The sequence below is a fragment of the Malaclemys terrapin genome, chromosome 14 (genome assembly GCF_027887155.1).
Source record: "Malaclemys terrapin pileata isolate rMalTer1 chromosome 14, rMalTer1.hap1, whole genome shotgun sequence".
NCBI lineage: Eukaryota > Metazoa > Chordata > Testudines > Emydidae > Malaclemys > Malaclemys terrapin.
The window spans coordinates 39,417,911-39,435,674 of NC_071518.1; the positions used below are offsets into that span (position 1 = coordinate 39,417,911).

The window sequence follows — 17,764 nt, forward strand, 5'->3', positions numbered from 1 at the left end:
ACCAGTGGCTTTGATCAGGCAGGTCAAAGCTAGTTGAACAGCAAGTTGGAGGCAGAGCCAGGAAGAGAACCCAGGAGTCCTGACCCCCGTTCCCACACTGCAGCCACTAGATCCCACTGCCTCCCAAGACTCCAACTGCAGCTCTCCTTAAGAGTCCCTCCCCCCAACGGGAGCAGCTGTCCCGAGACGCCGTGCAAAGGGATGAGAACAGAGGCAGGGCCAGCAGCTCGGTTTTTTTCCAAAAATTGTTTATTGAACGTTTCTTAATGTTATCCAAAAAAGAAAGATTCAAATTTTAGATAAAAAGAAAAAAAATGTGTAAAATCAGAACTGAAGAAAAGGTCTGATCCATGGACACGTGCCAGCACACAGGAGGGGCTCACAACATGATGCTCCCTGACCAACCTGCCCCGCTTGGCTCGCCCTTCAGAACCGATGCAGGAGATGTGCACACACTGCCCCCTGCTGGTGCCTGACCCGCCCTGCATGGGGGACTAGCCAGGCTTCTTGCTGTTAGGCCAGTGCCATTGTGGGAACCAAGGGGCTAACAGAAACCATTTCCCCCCTATCTGGCTGGGAAGGATTCTGTGGGCTCCTGGACTTCAGCCTGGGGCCCCCTCCCGGGAGTGAGGAATGTGTGCCCAGCTCACAGCCCCATCCCCGCTCCCCTCTCCTCCACTCCTGGGAGCAAACGCCCAACTCAAGGGGGAAGCAATGGAATGGCCGCGCTGCTGTGTGAAAGGTGGTGGTGACTCAGGGACGGATGGGGGTGGGTGCCGAGAGGCCCAGCGCTCCCAGAAGAGGCTGTTTAAGAAAAGAAGCCAAGTGAGCGTGGAGTGATTATTTGGGGCTATACACAGCTGGCGTTAGCCTTAGCGACACCACACATTTACCTGGCAAGAGCTCTTAACACAAGCCACACGGGGTTAGTAACTACTGGCTCTGCAGGGCGGGCTCCCGTGCAGCAACCCGCAGGGCAGCCGGGCGCCGTTAGGTCATGCTGGGGGTGACCAGGCCCTGAAGCATGATCATGAGGCGGCGGGCCGGCTTGCTCAGGGTGTTGTGGGGCTCCGCCTGCAGGAACTGGAAGAGCTTCTGCCGCACCTGGTTCATGACCGACCCCATGTGGTCTCGGGTGATGGGGTCGCTGTGGTCCAGGTGCATCACGGCCTCCTCCAGGTAGCTGAGGGGAGAAAGGAAAGCCCAAGGTTACCTCTCCACTTAGTGTGCAGCCCCAGGCAGGGAACGTGCAGGCGCCTCCTGTCTCACCTGCCCCAGCTCAGGTAGTTAGCTCCTGATTTGCCTCTTAGCAAGGAGTCCGAGGCTACCCCCCCACTTCAGCACACGGGGCAGCCGGCAGACAGCTCCCAGCGTGCCACGTGCAGCATGGTCGCTCGGACTCGCGGGCTAGAACACTGCCTGGGCTGCACTTGGTGCCGGGTCTAGAAAGCACAAGGGGTTTCTTCAGTGGTGGGTTTCACTGCGTGAAGCAGAATGAGAGATTTATTTGGCACTGGGGAAACATGTGACCTACCCAGTTCTCAAGCCCCAAAACATAGGCAGCAGGATGATTATCAAATCTGAGCATATGGCAGGAAATCACCTTGACCCAGACAGCAATTTAATGTGTCCTCCCCTAGAGCCAACTTAGGACTGTTGGGGGAATCAGAGGCTAGATCTCCCTTTTCAAAGTCCCTCTACCGAGTCCTAGGCGAATTTGCCTTTCCAGGCTTCCAGACAGTTCTGTTGCCCTTCTCAAGCTCTTTTATTTCAGAGGCCATGTGCCCTGCTGCTCTGCAATCATGGAATCAGCTCCTCTCTGCTCCAGGATCTCTGCTGTCCTGCCCTCATGGCTGTGAGGGAAACCTCCACCCTGTGCAGCCTTAGAGCCAGTTCCCACCCCTGAGAGTCACTGCTTCAGGCTAAGTGGGACGTTGACTCTGAAACCTAAAGATGTCAGTTTTACATGAAAGTGTTAACGACTTCACTGCGGAGCACTTTAGTAAAAACACCCACAGTCCCAAACTGCTATCTACCAACCCTCCCTCCAACAACTTCCGCCAGGCACCATCCGCACATGGAAATTAAAGCTCACAGGGCAGCGTCAAGTTATATTAACTATCCAATCAGCCCGGATGAACTGCGGTGGCTGTCCTGTTCATTAGTGGATTCAGTTCAACAGACACCTCCACATTTTCATCTCTCTGAACCTCCAGTGAAGTGCCCCAGAATCCAGGAGCCTGGCCTGGAGACTGCCAAGCCGGGGCTAAGCCCATTGTCCCATGGGGTGACCAGAACTGAGCACAGGACTCCAGGGGAAGGCGCATCACTGGCTTAGAGCCACACTCAGCCAACAGCCCAGCTCAGCACTTAGGACAGTGGTGATGGAAGCTAAAGCAAACTCTATGGTTGAGTGGCCGTTATTTTTCCCTGCATCCGTGCTCTGAGCAGAGCCTCTCACTGAGCCATCCACAACGACGCTCTGGTCTTCTCCTGAGCGGAGAAGCCAGGAATACGCCTGAGGAGTTCGAGTTGTTCCTCAGAACGAGCATTGCCTGGTACGTGTCTACAACCGACACACGCTGGTATTCCTGTCGCTAGGCGCGGGGCAGGGCGAAGCTCCGGAACGACACTCACTTCAGTTTCAGTTCGGTGCGGGTGCCCAGATCCGAGGAGAGCTGCTGAATGAGAGACAGGAGGACGGGCTGGGAGAGCGGACATGGGTGCTGTCCAAACACCTGCTGAGGATCCACCGTCTCACAGACATATAGGACCAGGTTCAGATCAGCTGCCGTGAGAGCCTACGGGAGACATGTATTTAGAGATGTTGGGGTGGAGGGAGGAGGCCCTGCTGCCTTCCTGCCCCGAGGTCTCAGCTCACTCAACGCACCAGCTGAAAGGTGCTTGGGGGGGGATACACCACACATGGCAAGGACAGCTGTCTCCACTCAGGAGCCCCAGGACTGGAGCAGTGGATTGAGACTGCAGGCCTCAGCACAGCTGCGTGGGTAGCTTGCTCGGTGCACTGCCTCCACCGTCCATGCATGTAACCCCTTTGCTCCCGGGAACACCATGAGCATGGCCTGCATTCGTTCAGAGCGCGGGGCGGGGGAAACCAGGGTTGGATGGTGCTCAGATCCCACCTGGGACCAGGAGAGGAATCTATACACTACAGTTCTGCGCCCCCTGCTGGCTCAGTGGCAGAGTAACAGTGCCCGGCACTTACAGATGTTGGTCTACAAGGGTCAAGCACATCTGTTACTTTAATACACAGCACTACAAGGCTTTCTATGGTCAAGGGCTTCACAGTTAACCCTTCACCTGCCCCACCCCAGTGCCGTCAGAATGGGAAGCACCGGCTCCACAATGCTGCAGTGGCCAGAGCTGCCGACCCCGGGGGAGCCTTGGCAAAGCCTGGCTCCCGAGGAGCTACAGCAGAACAAGGGGGCATCTCCTCCCTTGGGCAGAGCCAGGGGACACGTCTTGGTGCCTCTGGGAGGATCAGGCCTACGTGGCAGCCTGCGTACCTGCTGGAAAGCCTGGTTGAGGCGGCCCTGCTGCAGCAGCTGCAGGACGTGAGTCTGCTGAGACTGGAAGTCCAGGTGAGCAGAGGGGATGGGCGTGCCTGCGGCGGAGCGCATGGCCTGCACGATGCTCGAGGTGACGGCCGCTTGCTGCTCCTTCATGGCCAGGCTCACCTCTCCCTTGATGACCCTCTGCACCTGGGTCAGAATAGAGTCCTGCATGCTAGAAACAGAGGGAGGCGTGAGAACAGGACGGAGCTGCCAGGGATTTCGCTGCTCTCGCACTGGTCAAGCAGGGCTCCAGCTATTAGCATAGGCGCTTTTCACGGTTTACGTTCGCATGAGCCCCCAGGGTTAACATGAAGTGCTTCGGTGCCCAGGCACAGACACTAGGTACCTGGAATTCGGCAGAGCCCCTGCACAGGCACTCGTTAGCGATCAGATGTTTGAACTTCTGAATGCATCTGGTGCTGGTGAAAGGCTGTAGAGATCCACAAGTCTCCACTCAAGCCCGTGCCAGGGAAGAGTTAGTGCCAATGCAGAGGGTGCTCTCTGAGATGTGGACACCTGTCTGCCGGGACACGGGCCCCAGCTCATAATGGGCATAAAGGGCCAAACTCTGGCCAGCTGCAGCCATGTTAGACCAGCGGAGACTTCCCAGTGGGACAGGAGAATCCGCTCTCGGCTGGCTGGAAACATGCAGGGACGCTGCCCTCCAGGCCTTTCAACAGCGAGAGTCGAGGATCAGCTCCCCCAGCTGCAAGTTTGTTTCACTGCTGGGGTCCCCCTAGATGCCAAGGCATGCACTGCTGCAGAACAGGGGGGGAGTGAGGAATTCCCCCAGGCTGGCTGAGGACATGGCGCATCAGGGAGACGCTGCGAAGAGCAGCGTCAAATCAGAGTCCTTATGGAAGGGAGTGGCTGTGCCCATGGTGTGCCCGGGGCAGCGTGTGCATGCCAGGGACCAAGCCTCCATTTAGAACGAAGAGGCAGCTGCATGTTAGAGAGAGCCACAAGCCGGGTCTTTGGCAGCCCCCGTGCTGCCCTTGCCCGTTCCAGTCCAGCGGAAGCCCCAGACCCAATGCCCGACTTACTTGCCCACAATGACGTGCAGCTGATGCTGCACTTCGGTGTGCACGCTGGTGGTGATGGTGGAGGCCAGCTGCTCTGTGCTGCTCTGGAAGGTGCTGATCAGCTGCCGGAGCTGGCCCAGCAAGGAGTCTCGGGCTTCCTGCTCTCGCGCCTTCTTGTTCTTCATGTGAGTCTCGAGCTGCTGGATATCTGCAACAGCCAGGCGGTCCCTCAGAGGGCTGCCGATCACCATGCCACCCCCAGCAGAGCCCAGCCACTGCGGGGCTACCAAACCCTGCGTGTGATCTGCGAACGCCAGCCTCCTCCCCATCGGGCACAAAGGGCCGTGTGCCTGGCAGAACTGCGAACCCGACAGGTTCCGAGAGGCTGGGCTGTTCCGGCGGGGCGGGGCAGGGCAGGGCATATACTACAGCCCAATAAGGCCACAGGACAGGCACTCGGGACATTTCCTAGGCTGGAGCCAGGAGCGGGGAGGCCTGCAGAGATCAAAGGGGCTATTTTGTGACTGATTTTGTGGTTCAGAAGATGGTCTGATCAAAGGCAATGGGGATGCAAGCTCTGCAAAGGAGCAGCAGCCTTTGAGAGCTCGCAAGGGAAGGGAGGGGCCCTGCCGGCCTGGGGAACGTGTCGCTGGGCGAATGGCTGGAGTCAAGCAGTGCCTGTGGGCTGGGGTCGGAGGAGCAGGTTGCCCGACAGCACGCTCGGGAGCAAGCTCAGGGCTCGGGTCACTCGGGGGTGCAGACAAGCAGGGACGAGAGCCCCTTGTGCACCACTGCCCAGTCCCCCCAGCCACCCTGGGGTGCCCAGGGGAGCTCACTTCCTCCGGCAGCATCCCAGGTTGGCCACTGACAGACAGGGTCCAGCGTGGACACGGTCCTGCCCTGCAGCTGAGCAAGAGAAATGACTGGTACAGTGGGGCTATCTTGCCAGCAGAACTAGAGACACGGCCCAGCAGTCTGAGAACGGGACTGGGAGCCAGGCGCACCCCAGATCTAATCTGAGCTCTTAATGTCCTCTCCAAGCTCCCCTCACCCCTTCCTGTTTCCCCATCTGTAGAAGTGGGATTACACTTCCCTTCCTCGTGAGGAGCAGCGATTCTCCGTGAAGCTCTCTGACGAGGAACCGCGCTACATGAGGGCAGATCTCGGTTTCCAACAGGACTCACATTCTTGCGTCCCCTGCTTGAAGGTGTCGTTGATTTGCTGGAACATAGACTGGCAGCTCTTCTCAAACGCCGGCAACACAACGCTCTGGAACGCCTCCCTGTACGCCGACTGGATGGGCCCCTGCAGCGCATCCGCCGCTGCCCTCGCAATGGCATCTGTCAGGTTCTTGCAAGAACACACGAGACCCCGAGTTTAGCACTTTCCTGCTGCACGCCTCGGATGGAGGCACTTTGTCTCCCCCTGCCCATCTGCAAGCCCCGGGCAAGTCAGAAGCAGTTAACCCCCCTTCCATTTGCCCTGGGACACGAGACCACCAAGCCTAAGCGTTAACACTACGAGCTGATGGCTGGGGGACCTGAACGAGTGCGCCCGAAGGAACATCCAGGTTTCCTGGTACTTTAGCCCCACGGGGTGGCAAGGCGGGGCTCTTCCCCCTTAACCCGCTAGCTCCCGCTGAGGCAGGAAGCTGTAGAGAGCTGGGGAGCAGCTGTGAGAACAGCTGAAGGAGCAATCACAGCAGTGATCTTCCACCCAAAGCAGCGCGAGCCTGGACACGGCAACCCCGCTCTGAGCAACGCCGAGGGAGGGAAATCACTGCCCATCTGGAGAGCAACGGGAGCGCGAGCACCGAGCAGCAGGAACTCGGACTCTGCGAATTCCCTCTGGTTAGCTTAGACCAGGGGTTCCCACGCGCCTGCCCTGCCCTGCCATTGCACCGTGACCCCTTCCGACAACAGAATTACTACATGACCCTGGGGCAGAGGGGGCCGGAGGCCAAGCCCCAGGTCTCAGCAAGTCTAATACTGGCCCTGGCCCGACCCACAGCTGGCTCAGACCAACACAGTCTGAGAGAAAGCAGCTGGATGGCCATAAATCAAAGATCATGGCAGTATGTGAACTTTGGTGGGGCGGGGGGGGGGAGGTTAATTAATAAAATGGCACTGTGCCAAGTCTTGGGGGACCCCGGGAGGTGGGGTTAGTTCCCAATTTAACATCTTCATTAGTGATTAGTCTGAAGGGGCGTCGCGAGCTTGTCAGACACTCTGGAGGCGGCTGCAAACGCTCGTGAGCAGAGAGGAATTACACGGACAGGGCTCTGATTCAACACACGGGCAGGAAACAACAGGAGATTCCACTTGGGTAAATGCAGCTAAACCGCACTGGGAAAAACACCCCCAGACACTCATGTGACAAGGGACAGAGCAGCTGCCCCTGGCCCCGGATCACCACCACTCGCCACCCGGCTAGATCTGAGCGATGGGACGGAGAGACAACGCAAAGTGTCAAACACCGTTCTCCCATCCGGCTGCCTGTTGCCCTGCTCACGCTGAGAGGCAGCCCTGGTGCCCGTCACTTGCACATGCCAATGGCTCCCACTGGCCTTGGGGTGAAGTGCAGGAGCAGACCTGCCGACCCAGGCTGGCTGCACTGGGGCTGTTCCTGACACTGGGGCACAGCTTCTGGGCCTGAGCCTGTTTTCAGCTCCCGGGGGAGGCGAAGGCACTTTCGGGAATGATCGCTGGCCATGGGTTCAAACACGCAGTGCCCTCCTGGACAAGGAAACTAGGCAGAGCAAGGCCTAAGGAGCGGAGCGGATGGGGGAGCAGAGACTGGGGGGAGCTGGTGCCTGGCTCCACAACGATCCTGACAAGGGGTCTCATCTGCCTATGCTTGCAGCTAAACTGTGTTCAGCCCCCGCTGAGGGCAGGTAACGTGTCAGCTGTGGGTGGCTCACCCCAGAAGGAGAACGCAGGATGGCCAGGCGGTTGTTGGTCTGAGCCTTACCTTTGATTTCACTAGCTTGGTGACGTTTTCCTTCAATGTCCCCTCGACAGCCGTGAGCTTGGCGGCAATCGTATTGCTCAGCTGGCCAGTGACAGGGTCCAGGCTCTTGGAAATGCCTGGGCAGGACACAAAGGAAAAAGTGACCCGGGTTCGCCCGAGTGCTTTGGCTTTTCCCTTGCTGGGAGGGGGCCATGGCACCCAGTATCACCTCAGGCCTGGTCTACACATAAAACCTCATCGTCCTCAGGGGTGTGAAAAATCCACCCTCGAGCACCGCAGCTCTGCCGAACTACCGCCTGCTGTCTAGGTGGCTAGGTCAGGGGAGGACAAACATTTTGGCCCGAGGGCCACATCTGGGTATGGAAATTGTATGGCGCGCCATGAATGCTCACAAAATTAGGGGTTGGAGGGTGGGAGGGCTCCGGCTGGGGGTGCAGGCTCTGGAGTGGGACTGGGGATGAGGGGTTGGAGGTGCAGGTGGGTGCTCTAAGCTGGGACTGAGGGGTTCAGAGGGCAGGAGGGGGATCAGGGCAGGGGGTTGGCGCGTGGGGAGGAGTTCAGGGGGTCAGGCTCCAGACAGCATTTACCTCAAGCAGCTCCCAGAAACAGCGGCATGTCCCCCATCCAGCTCCTACACGGAGGGAGGCGCAGCCAGGCAGTTCTGTGCGCTGCCCTGTCTGCAGGCGCCGCCCCTGCAACTCCCATTGGCTGCAGTTTCCGGCCAATGGGAGCTGCGTGGGCAGTGCTTGGGGTGGGGGCAGCGTGCGGAGCCCTCTGTCTGTCCCTACGCGTAGGAGCCGGAGGGGGAACATATCCCTGCTTCCGGGAGCTGTGCGGAGTGGGGCAAGACCACAACCCCACTCCCTGGCTGGAGCACCAGAGCGGGGCAAGCCCCGGACCCCACTTCCTGGTGGGGAGCTCGAGGGCCGGGTTAAAATGTCTGGAGGGCTGGTTGTGGCCCCTGGGCCGTAGTTTGTCCACCACTGGGCTATGTCAATGGACGAATGCTTCTGTCAGCCTAGCTATCATCTCTTGGGGAGACAGAGTCCCTTCCTCGCTCTACTTTATGCCCGGCATGTAGATGGGGATCAAGACCCCTTCCAGAGCAGCACATCCCTCCCCCAGGAGCTCCTGCGAGCCCGTCACAGCTCCCCGTCTCCAGAGAGGTGTGTGATGCCAGGAGATTGGCAGGGCTAAGCATGTCCTGCACCCCCTATCGCCGCCCCGCGGCATGCGGCTTCACAGCTACCTGCTGGGCCCATCCTGTACAAACTATCCTGCATCGGCACTTACACTGGGGCACCGTCTTCTTCATCTCCTCGCGGATGGTCCTCTCCAGGCGATTGCAGGCAGCAGTGGAGAGGGACTGCGAGAGCTGCTGGGACAGGTGCTCCTGGAGCTGCCCGTTCCGCTGCTGCCCCTCTGTCAGAGCTCGGTCCAGCCTCCGCTCTGGAGGTCACACGTTAAGGAGCAACAGCCTCCAGGAGATGCCCTCTCTGATCCCGGCACTCCTATCCTCTGGTGATGGGCACTGGCCAGACACACTATCTCCTGCACCACTGCGGCTTCCAGAAGAGCTAGCCTGGGCCTTCGGAAACGAGGGACTCCAGGATACAGCTGCGTTAGATCCTATAACCCACCTGCCAGCAAACAGGTCACTGGCGGGCTCAGGGAAATGGAGAAAGCAACAACTTTTCCCTCTTGCTCTCCAGAAGGGATCAAGAACAGTAACTTGAACCAGGCACAGCGCAGGCTGGTCAGCAACCCTGCACAGCATCCCTGCTATTCGAGTGCTGGGACCCCACACAGCTCTTCTGGTGCCCCCAAACGTACACCGCAGCATCCCCCCATCCCAGCCCTGGGACCCCACACAGCTCTTCTAGTGCCCCCAACCCTGCACAGCATCCCCCCATCCCTGCCCTGGGACCCCACACAGCTCTTCTAGTGTCCCCAACCCCGGCCCGCAGCATCCCCCCATCCCAGTCCTGGGATCCCCCACAGCTCTTCTAGTGCCCCCTAACCCTGCACAGCATCCCCCTGCCCCAGCCCTGGGACCCCACACAGCTCTTCTAGTGCCCCCAACCCCGGCCTGCAGCATCCCCCCATCCCAGCCCTGGGACCCCACACAGCTCTTCTAGTGCCCCCAACCCTGCACAGCATCCCCCCATCCCAGCCCTGGGACCCCACACAGCTCTTCTAGTGCCCCCAACCCCGGCCCGCAGCATCCCCCCATCCCAGCCCTGGGACCCCACACAGCTCTTCTAGTGCCCCCCAACCCTGCACAGCATCCCCCCATCCTAGCCCTGGGACCCCACACAGCTCTTCTGGTGCCCCCAACCCCAGCCCGCAGCATCCCCCCATCCCAGCCCTGGGACCCCACACAGCTCTTCTGGTGCCCCCAACCCCGGCCTGCAGCATCCCCCCCCATCCCAGCCCTGGGACCCCACACAGCTCTTCTAGTGCCCCCTAACCCTGCACAGCATCCCCCTGTCCCAGCCCTGGGACCCCACACAGCTCTTCTAGTGCCCCCAACCCCGGCCTGCAGCATCCCCCCCATCCCAGCCCTGGGACCCCACACAGCTCTTCTGGTGCCCCCAACCCCAGCCCGCAGCATCCCCCCATCCCAGCCCTGGGACCCCACACAGCTCTTCTGGTGCCCCCAACCCCGGCCTGCAGCATCCCCCCCCATCCCAGCCCTGGGACCCCACACAGCTCTTCTAGTGCCCCCAACCCCGGCCTGCAGCATCCCCCCCATCCCAGCCCTGGGACCCCACACAGCTCTTCTAGTGCCCCCAACCCCGGCCTGCAGCATCCCCCCGTCCCAGCCCTGGGACCCCACACAGCTCTTCTAGTGCCCCCCAACCCTGCACAGCATCCCCCCGTCCCAGCCCTGGGACCCCACACAGCTCTTCTAGTGCCCCCCAACCCTGCACAGCATCCCCCCATCCCAGCCCTGGGACCCCACACAGCTCTTCTAGTGCCCCCAACCCTGCACAGCATCCCCCCATCCCTGCCCTGGGACCCCACACAGCTCTTCTAGTGTCCCCAACCCCGGCCCGCAGCATCCCCCCATCCCAACCCTGGGACCCCACACAGCTCTTCTAGTGCCCCCAACCCTGCACAGCATCCCCCCATCCCAGCCCTGGGACCCCACACAGCTCTTCTAGTGCCCCCAACCCTGCACAGCATCCCCCCATCCCAGCCCTGGGACCCCACACAGCTCTTCTAGTGCCCCCCAAGCCTGCACAGCATCCCCCCATCCCAGCCCTGGGACCCCACACAGCTCTTCTAGTGCCCCCCAACACTGCACAGCATCCCCCCATCCCAGCCCTGGGACCACACACAGCTCTTCTGGTGCCCCCAACCCCACCCCGCAGCATCCCCCCATCCCAGCCCTGGGACCCCACACAGCTCTTCTAGTGCCCCCAACCCTGCACAGCATCCCCCCATCCCTGCCCTGGGACCCCACACAGCTCTTCTAGTGCCCCCAACCCTGCACAGCATCCCCCCATCCCAGCCCTGGGACCCCACACAGCTCTTCTGGTGCCCCCAACCCCACCCCGCAGCATCCCCCCATCCCAGCCCTGGGACCCCACACAGCTCTTCTAGTGCCCCCAACCCTGCACAGCATCCCCCCATCCCTGCCCTGGGACCCCACACAGCTCTTCTAGTGCCCCCAACCCTGCACAGCATCCCCCCATCCCAGCCCTGGGACCCCACACAGCTCTTCTGGTGCCCCCAACCCCACCCCGCAGCATCCCCCCATCCCAGCCCTGGGACCCCACACAGCTCTTCTAGTGCCCCCCAACCCTGCACAGCATCCCCCCATCCCTGCCCTGGGACCCCACACAGCTCTTCTAGTGCCCCCAACCCTGCACAGCATCCCCCCATCCCTGCCCTGGGACCCCACACAGCTCTTCTAGTGCCCCCTAACCCTGCACAGCATCCCCCCATCCCAGCCCTGGGACCCCACACAGCTCTTCTGGTGCCCCCAAACCTACACCGCAGCATCCCCCCATCCCAGCCCTGGGACCCCACACAGCTCTTCTAGTGCCCCCAACCCCGGCCCGCAGCATCCCCCCGTCCCAGCCCTGGGACCCCACACAGCTCTTCTAGTGCCCCCCAACCCTGCACAGCATCCCCCCGTCCCAGCCCTGGGACCCCACACAGCTCTTCTAGTGCCCCCCAACCCTGCACAGCATCCCCCCATCCCAGCCCTGGGATCCCACACAGCTCTTCTAGTGCCCCCAACCCCGGCCTGCAGCATCCCCCCATCCCAGCCCTGGGACCCCACACAGCTCTTCTAGTGCCCCCAACCCTGCACAGCATCCCCCCATCCCAGCCCTGGGACCCCACACAGCTCTTCTAGTGCCCCCAACCCTGCACAGCATCCCCCCGTCCCAGCCCTGGGACCCCACACAGCTCTTCTAGTGCCCCCAACCCCGGCCTGCAGCATCCCCCCATCCCAGCCCTGGGACCCCACACAGCTCTTCTAGTGCCCCCCAACCCTGCACAGCATCCCCCCATCCCAGCCCTTGCACCCTTGAGCAGTGGCTGCTGAACTCCGAGGTGGTTTTATGGGGTAGACGTATGGCGGCTGGGACCGATGTCTCTCCCGCAGCACCGCTCACCCCTGAAGGGCCGGCTCCGTGGCACGCTGGCCCCAGGAGGGGCTTGCCCGGAAGGATACGCTCTTGTTCTTGCTGAGAATCAATCACTCGTTCCATGTGACCCATGAGGGAGCTTTGCACAGCATCCAGGTGGTCAGTGAGTCTCTGCATTAGTTCCATCTGGTTCTGTCTCAGCTCCGTGAGCTCCCTCTGTTGGCTCCGCAGCAGAGACATCAGCTCATCCTGGCACTCGGCGGTCACCTGTTCGCAGACAAGGCAGCCAAATGATACGCTCTGTGCCCACTGGCCACCGCATCGGTACTGAGGTCAGAGGTCAGCAGAGAGCTTGAGCCCCTGCTAGGGAAACCCAGGACCAGTTCACCCACCACTTAAGCCCAGGAGCAAAGCTCAACACAACCAGGATATGATTCAGGGCCAGGCCCAGGCCTCAAGGAAGCCAAGGGGCAAAATTCCCCCCGTCTCCAATAGGATCCGCAGTTTGCCTTTACAGGAGCACACTGACGAGACAGCAAAACACACCAGGCCCCAGGGTCCCTCCAGGCGACTCCCTGACCTAAGAGACTGCGCTGGTTGGGAGCGAACCCCGCCCAGACCTTCGCAGGCTGGCTAACGCCAAAGCTTTTGCTCCCCAAAGGTGATGTGCAAACCAGAGCCTAGGCCCCTCGCTGGATCCCTGCAGCTGCCTACAAGACTTCGAGGATGCAGGTCTCCGCTGTCAGAGAAGAGGAAAGCCCCGGGATTTAAACAGCTGACCTCAGGCACTTAAGATGGGGCAATGCATTGTTTGGGGGGGTGCACCGCCATTCACAGGGCCAGCACCATGGCACTTCCTCTAGCTCAGGAGGGGAAGTGGCTCTGGCCAGCTCCATGCCTGGAGGAAGGGGAAATTATTTTGGAGACGTTCTCTGGCCCATATTATCCAGATGGTCAGATTGGATGATCACATTGGTCCCTTCTGACCTTGGAATCTACGGAGGTGCTTCATACCCATCAGCGGGAGCCAGGCTTTAACCTAGAGGGAAGCCATCTGAAAGGCCAACCCGGGGCTACAGACAGCAGACCCCACTTGAGAGGCTGGCCGAGCCCTCATAGTGTTCCAAGAGCATCCCAATGAGTCTTAAAACGTGGTCCCAGCACGCTCTCCATTGGACACGGAGGTGCTACCAGCAGAGATAAGGAGCTCTAACAGGCCAGAGCTGCTCTGTCCTAATGGGGCTAGGAATGCCTTGTTTTCCCATTGCTGGTGCACTCAATGTGATTTCTATTCATCTCATGCAGGAGCAAATACCAGAGCTGTGGCTGAGCCGGTTGGATTGGAAAAAGGAGGACCATGTAGATGCGAATCAGATGTGGTAAGCTGCAAAGGAAGCCACTGGTTTCACCAAGTCTGGGCACCCCTCTCAGACCCTCTGCAAGCCACAGAGCTAAGCAAGTTCTGCAGGGCCTTAGTGAGCAGCGAAGCACAGCCAGCATGCCCTGCCTGCTCACGCAGCACAGGCCCCCGGCTCCGCAACAGACGCGGAGGGAATTGGGACGGGCTTTCCTTTAAGTCATCAGTGAGCTGACTAACAAGCAAGCAGGTGATGGAGCGTCGGATCCCCACTGGGACTAACCTGGCGATCACTTGACCTCGGGGACTGGGTCACATCCCTGGAATGAAAAGAAGAGTTACCATAACCATGTGAATTGCACCCAGCCCGGGGTCAGAGTCTTTCACCAACACTGACTGAGCTGGGTGGGAGCTTTTGATTACTCCTATAACTCTCACCCCCCCCACCATCCAGCATCTGTCCCCCTTTGTCTCGTTCCACCACCAACACAGGAAGCACCAGGAGGGTACAGAGTTCATATTGGTACAGAACTGTATCAAAGCCAAGAATTACCACCCCTAGTGAGTAAGACTCAAGGGACCCCCTACACTGCCCCTCTAGATGGGCTGGTTTGACACAGGGCACCTCCTGGGCCTGGCCCTTTGGCCTGAAGGTCACTGGCTCCCCTGATGTTCACACAGCACGAGCACAGCCTAGGCTGTTTAGCCTTGACTGAATTTGGGGGCAGAGAAGTCATTCCCCTGACGTTATCTGCCCAAACACCAAGAGGGCCGTTTTCTCTGTTTCTTATAGAAAAAAATGGGATGCACATTTTGAAGTTCTCAAAGAGTGCCTGGAATGACTGTCTGGAGCCATACGCTGCAATATGGACTGAACAAAGAGAACACGGACTTGGTTTGTTAAGCAGGAGAGACCAGTTTGGCTCCTGCAAATCCATGACTCCGTTTTGAGCCAAACCTGGCAGGAGGGAGGCGTGTGCTGGCAGCTCACAGCCTGGATGGCCCACAAGCACTACCTACAGCTGTCTGAAGAGGACTGGGGCATGGGAGGAAAATGGCATTTATCAGCAGAGATTCCTTTTTCGCTGCCTCCTTTTCCTGCAACCAGCAATCTAAAGCCCCAGCCTGTGGTCTGCAGTCACGACATACACAAGGACAGCTCCAAACCACACCATAGCCATATGAAAAGCACAGGAGTAGAAAGCCATTTGCAGAGGTTGCACCGATTTTCCTGTACACAGGACGTAACACATTGGACTGCGCTACCCAATCACCTCCTCATGGGCTGACCCTTCAGCTGGTCAAGTTTCAGCCAGAGCACATCTTACTCTCAAGTTTCAAACACAGACACAGCAGGCAGGTGCCAGACGTTACTGCATGTGGCCACTGTGGTTGGGCCTAGAAGCCACCCAGATCAGAGCTCTGTCATGCTGGGTGCTGGAAAACATTTAGAGAATGACCCTCCTGAAGGAGCCTTCCCCAAAGTGGGGCAGATGGCTCTGCCATGGGGCAGCACAGGAGTAGAAACAAGGCTGTGTACCCCTCCTGTCTCATCGTCATGAGCCTGCCTCCCACAAGTTCTTCTGAAGCCTGTGCTGGCCCTGCAGCCCCACCAGAAGGGCAGGACAGAGCCTGCTCCCATGCCCCTCTGTGATGGCCGCTCTGACTGGGCAACGCAGCGCTTTCACCAGGGCTGGGAGGTTACTGCTTACAAAGCTCAGATCCCCATAAGCAGACAGCAGCAGCTCTAGGGCACTGCTGGCTAGCTTAGCGGCTAGCGGGGTTCTCAGATTGTGACCCTGTGCTGCCAATCCCGCAGCTGTCTGCCCTGGAAGTCCAGCGTACCCGTCATCTTTCTTGCCCTTCCGTTTGAGCTTGGGGGAAGCCCGAGGGGACACCTTGGCTTTCCAGTCCTTCACAGGCAGCCTCTGTGCAGATGCTTTGGCACCAAACCCGCCTGATGTAGAAGCCAAACTTGCAACTTCATCATCATGGTCACTGCAAAAGAAGACCAGGGAGAGGAGGTTGCTAGCAGTAGTGGGGAGAGCCACCCTGCCCTACAGCCGCCCAGGTCGTCAATCCAGACGAGTCCGCAGGGCCCGGCATGAAGCGCTCCACCTAGACCCAAGGAACCAGGCTGCTCAGATCAAGATGAAGTATGGCATGATGGGACCTGTAGTCTCTGCATTAGGCCCGGCTGCAGAGGTCTCTGAGTGCTCCCTAGTGTGGAATTTGCTGACTCAGGAGGGGACCAAGCACACCACACCTCTCAAGCTGAGAGGCTGAAGGTGCCGTAACCCATTGAGAACCACGATGTGGAGAGACCGAGGGAGTCCAGGCAGTAACCGAACTCCGCACTGACTGGGGGCTGACACTGCCAGGCCTCTGGCTGCAGCTCTCCCATTGAAGGCAGTGAGAATTTGGCATGTAGGATCAGCCCCTGGGGGTGAAGGGCGGGTCGTGACTGGGCAGGATCTTGGCGAGCACAGCAGTGCCCTAGGGTACCTTGATCTACCTTGCTTTAAATTCAAGGGCTGGGCTCCACCAAACAGTGCCCATTAGTTGGTTTGCACTGATGACTGGACCAAGCGACACGAGCCACGCTCTGTCCATGTTCCCCTGTGCAGCCCAGCAAGCACTCTGACCCTGAAGAGCATAACCCAGGTGATAGCTGGGCTGGCTCGCAAGATGCTATCAGGATAGGACTGGTTTCACGGCCTCCCTCGTGCCAGGGCTGGGGGGCAGGAGGCAAAGCAGATGAAGACTTGCCAAGGACAGGGACACAGAGTCCGTGCTGGGGACGCGAGAGGGACGCGCGTGCTGGTACCTTTGCTCTGCACTGGCATCCTGGCTGTCGTGCTGCAGCAGGTGGTAGCTGTGCCTGTGATAGGAAGAGCTCTTGTGCTTCTCTGCAATGTCATCCCTTGGGCTGGGGGAAAGGGAAATGCCATCATGAAAACGTCTCCCGGCCTGGTTATCTGCTCATTCCACTGCCTGCACAGGAGTGGGCCTGCTGATAGCAGGCTGGGGGGTTCACAGAGCCAGTGGGGTCTGACAGCCGGGCCCGGGCATAGTGGGTGTCTGGGGGTCAGATGCTTGGGTGCGATCACACACACCCTTCAAAGCACGGGTGGGTCTGTAGATAAATAATAAAATAATATATGGAGATATACCTATCTCATAGAACTGGAAGGGACCTTGAACGGTCATCAAGTCCAGTCCCCTGCCTTCACTAGCAGGACCAATTTTTTTGCCCCAAATCCCTAAATGGCCCCCTCAAGGATTGAACTCACAACCTGGAGGACGGGCACATTTTATAACCACCAGTGAACAGGAAGCAGCTGGCAGGAACACCACACTGCTCTCCCCCAGATGCAGGTGGTGCACTACGGTAGAGAGCATCCCCCAGCCGTTGCATTTTCACCTGTCCAGGGGAGTATTTCAGATGCCCAGAGTCTGTGCATCAGTGGTAACAGCAAGAGGCCATTGCCTAGACACTGGCGTGCCTGCAGAGTGCAGCAAGTTACAAGGCCTGGAGTCGGGGACCAGGAGAACCAGCCACCCTGGCAAGACTTTTCTAAACTCGCACCCTGGATCCAGACAGCCGACATGTCGGACATGAGAGCAGCGTGGAGCTCCAGGGTGGAAGGACGTCTGTGTCTCCTGTAACTCGGGGGACGTCTCTGGTCTATTAAGGAGCGGTGTTGGCAGGCTGCTGGCCTCGTTCAGAAGGATGGAGGCTGCAGGGCTGGCCCTGGGAGGTGCTGCCTCCCAATCTATGAGAGGCCTGGGGACAAATCAGGACATTCTGCTCCACTCCCGCCAGAGGAGGTAGGATCTGGCCAGCCCAGACATTCCAGACCTGCACGGAACACCCCCAGCTGCTTGGGCTGGAAGAGTTTGTCTCCAAGACATGGCTACACATAACCCTTCTCTCGGGCTACATCTCTGTGCTTCCCAGCTCAGGCAGACGCGCCCTCAGACCTGCTTCGCCACGTGCATCAATCACAGCTACTCGCTTCAGGGACTAAGTTTGTCTGGGGTCTCTGCAGAGCCAGCCCGTCACAGGTGAGAGACTCGTCAATCTCGTGCACTGGCAGCAGAACTGGCTCCCGAGTGCCCATCAGGTCCCCCCAACAGGGCTGCACAGATTTTGCCAGGAGCAGAATTTGGCCTGCATAACCTTCATTCTGCTGGTCATGCACAAGATGGAAAGCCCCCAGCTTGACTTTGAGA

General features: G+C 59.4%; 1 protein-coding gene across 1 annotated transcript in view; it reads right to left on the reverse strand.

Annotated features, from left to right (window-relative positions):
* Positions 1-227: 227 nt before the first annotated feature.
* The window catches only part of EDC4 (enhancer of mRNA decapping 4), a 55,101-nt gene continuing 37,564 nt past the window's right edge, over positions 228-17,764 (reverse strand). The window contains exons 19-29 of the mRNA XM_054049088.1: positions 16,356-16,457; positions 15,374-15,526; positions 13,812-13,848; positions 12,258-12,438; positions 8,861-9,016; positions 7,568-7,683; positions 5,782-5,947; positions 4,619-4,805; positions 3,528-3,747; positions 2,638-2,801; positions 228-1,183 (exon numbers count right to left, since the gene is read on the reverse strand). Coding sequence (XP_053905063.1) covers positions 991-1,183; positions 2,638-2,801; positions 3,528-3,747; positions 4,619-4,805; positions 5,782-5,947; positions 7,568-7,683; positions 8,861-9,016; positions 12,258-12,438; positions 13,812-13,848; positions 15,374-15,526; positions 16,356-16,457 — 1,675 coding nt within the window. The 3' untranslated portion in view covers positions 228-990. The remainder of the gene's footprint in view (positions 1,184-2,637; positions 2,802-3,527; positions 3,748-4,618; positions 4,806-5,781; positions 5,948-7,567; positions 7,684-8,860; positions 9,017-12,257; positions 12,439-13,811; positions 13,849-15,373; positions 15,527-16,355; positions 16,458-17,764) is intronic.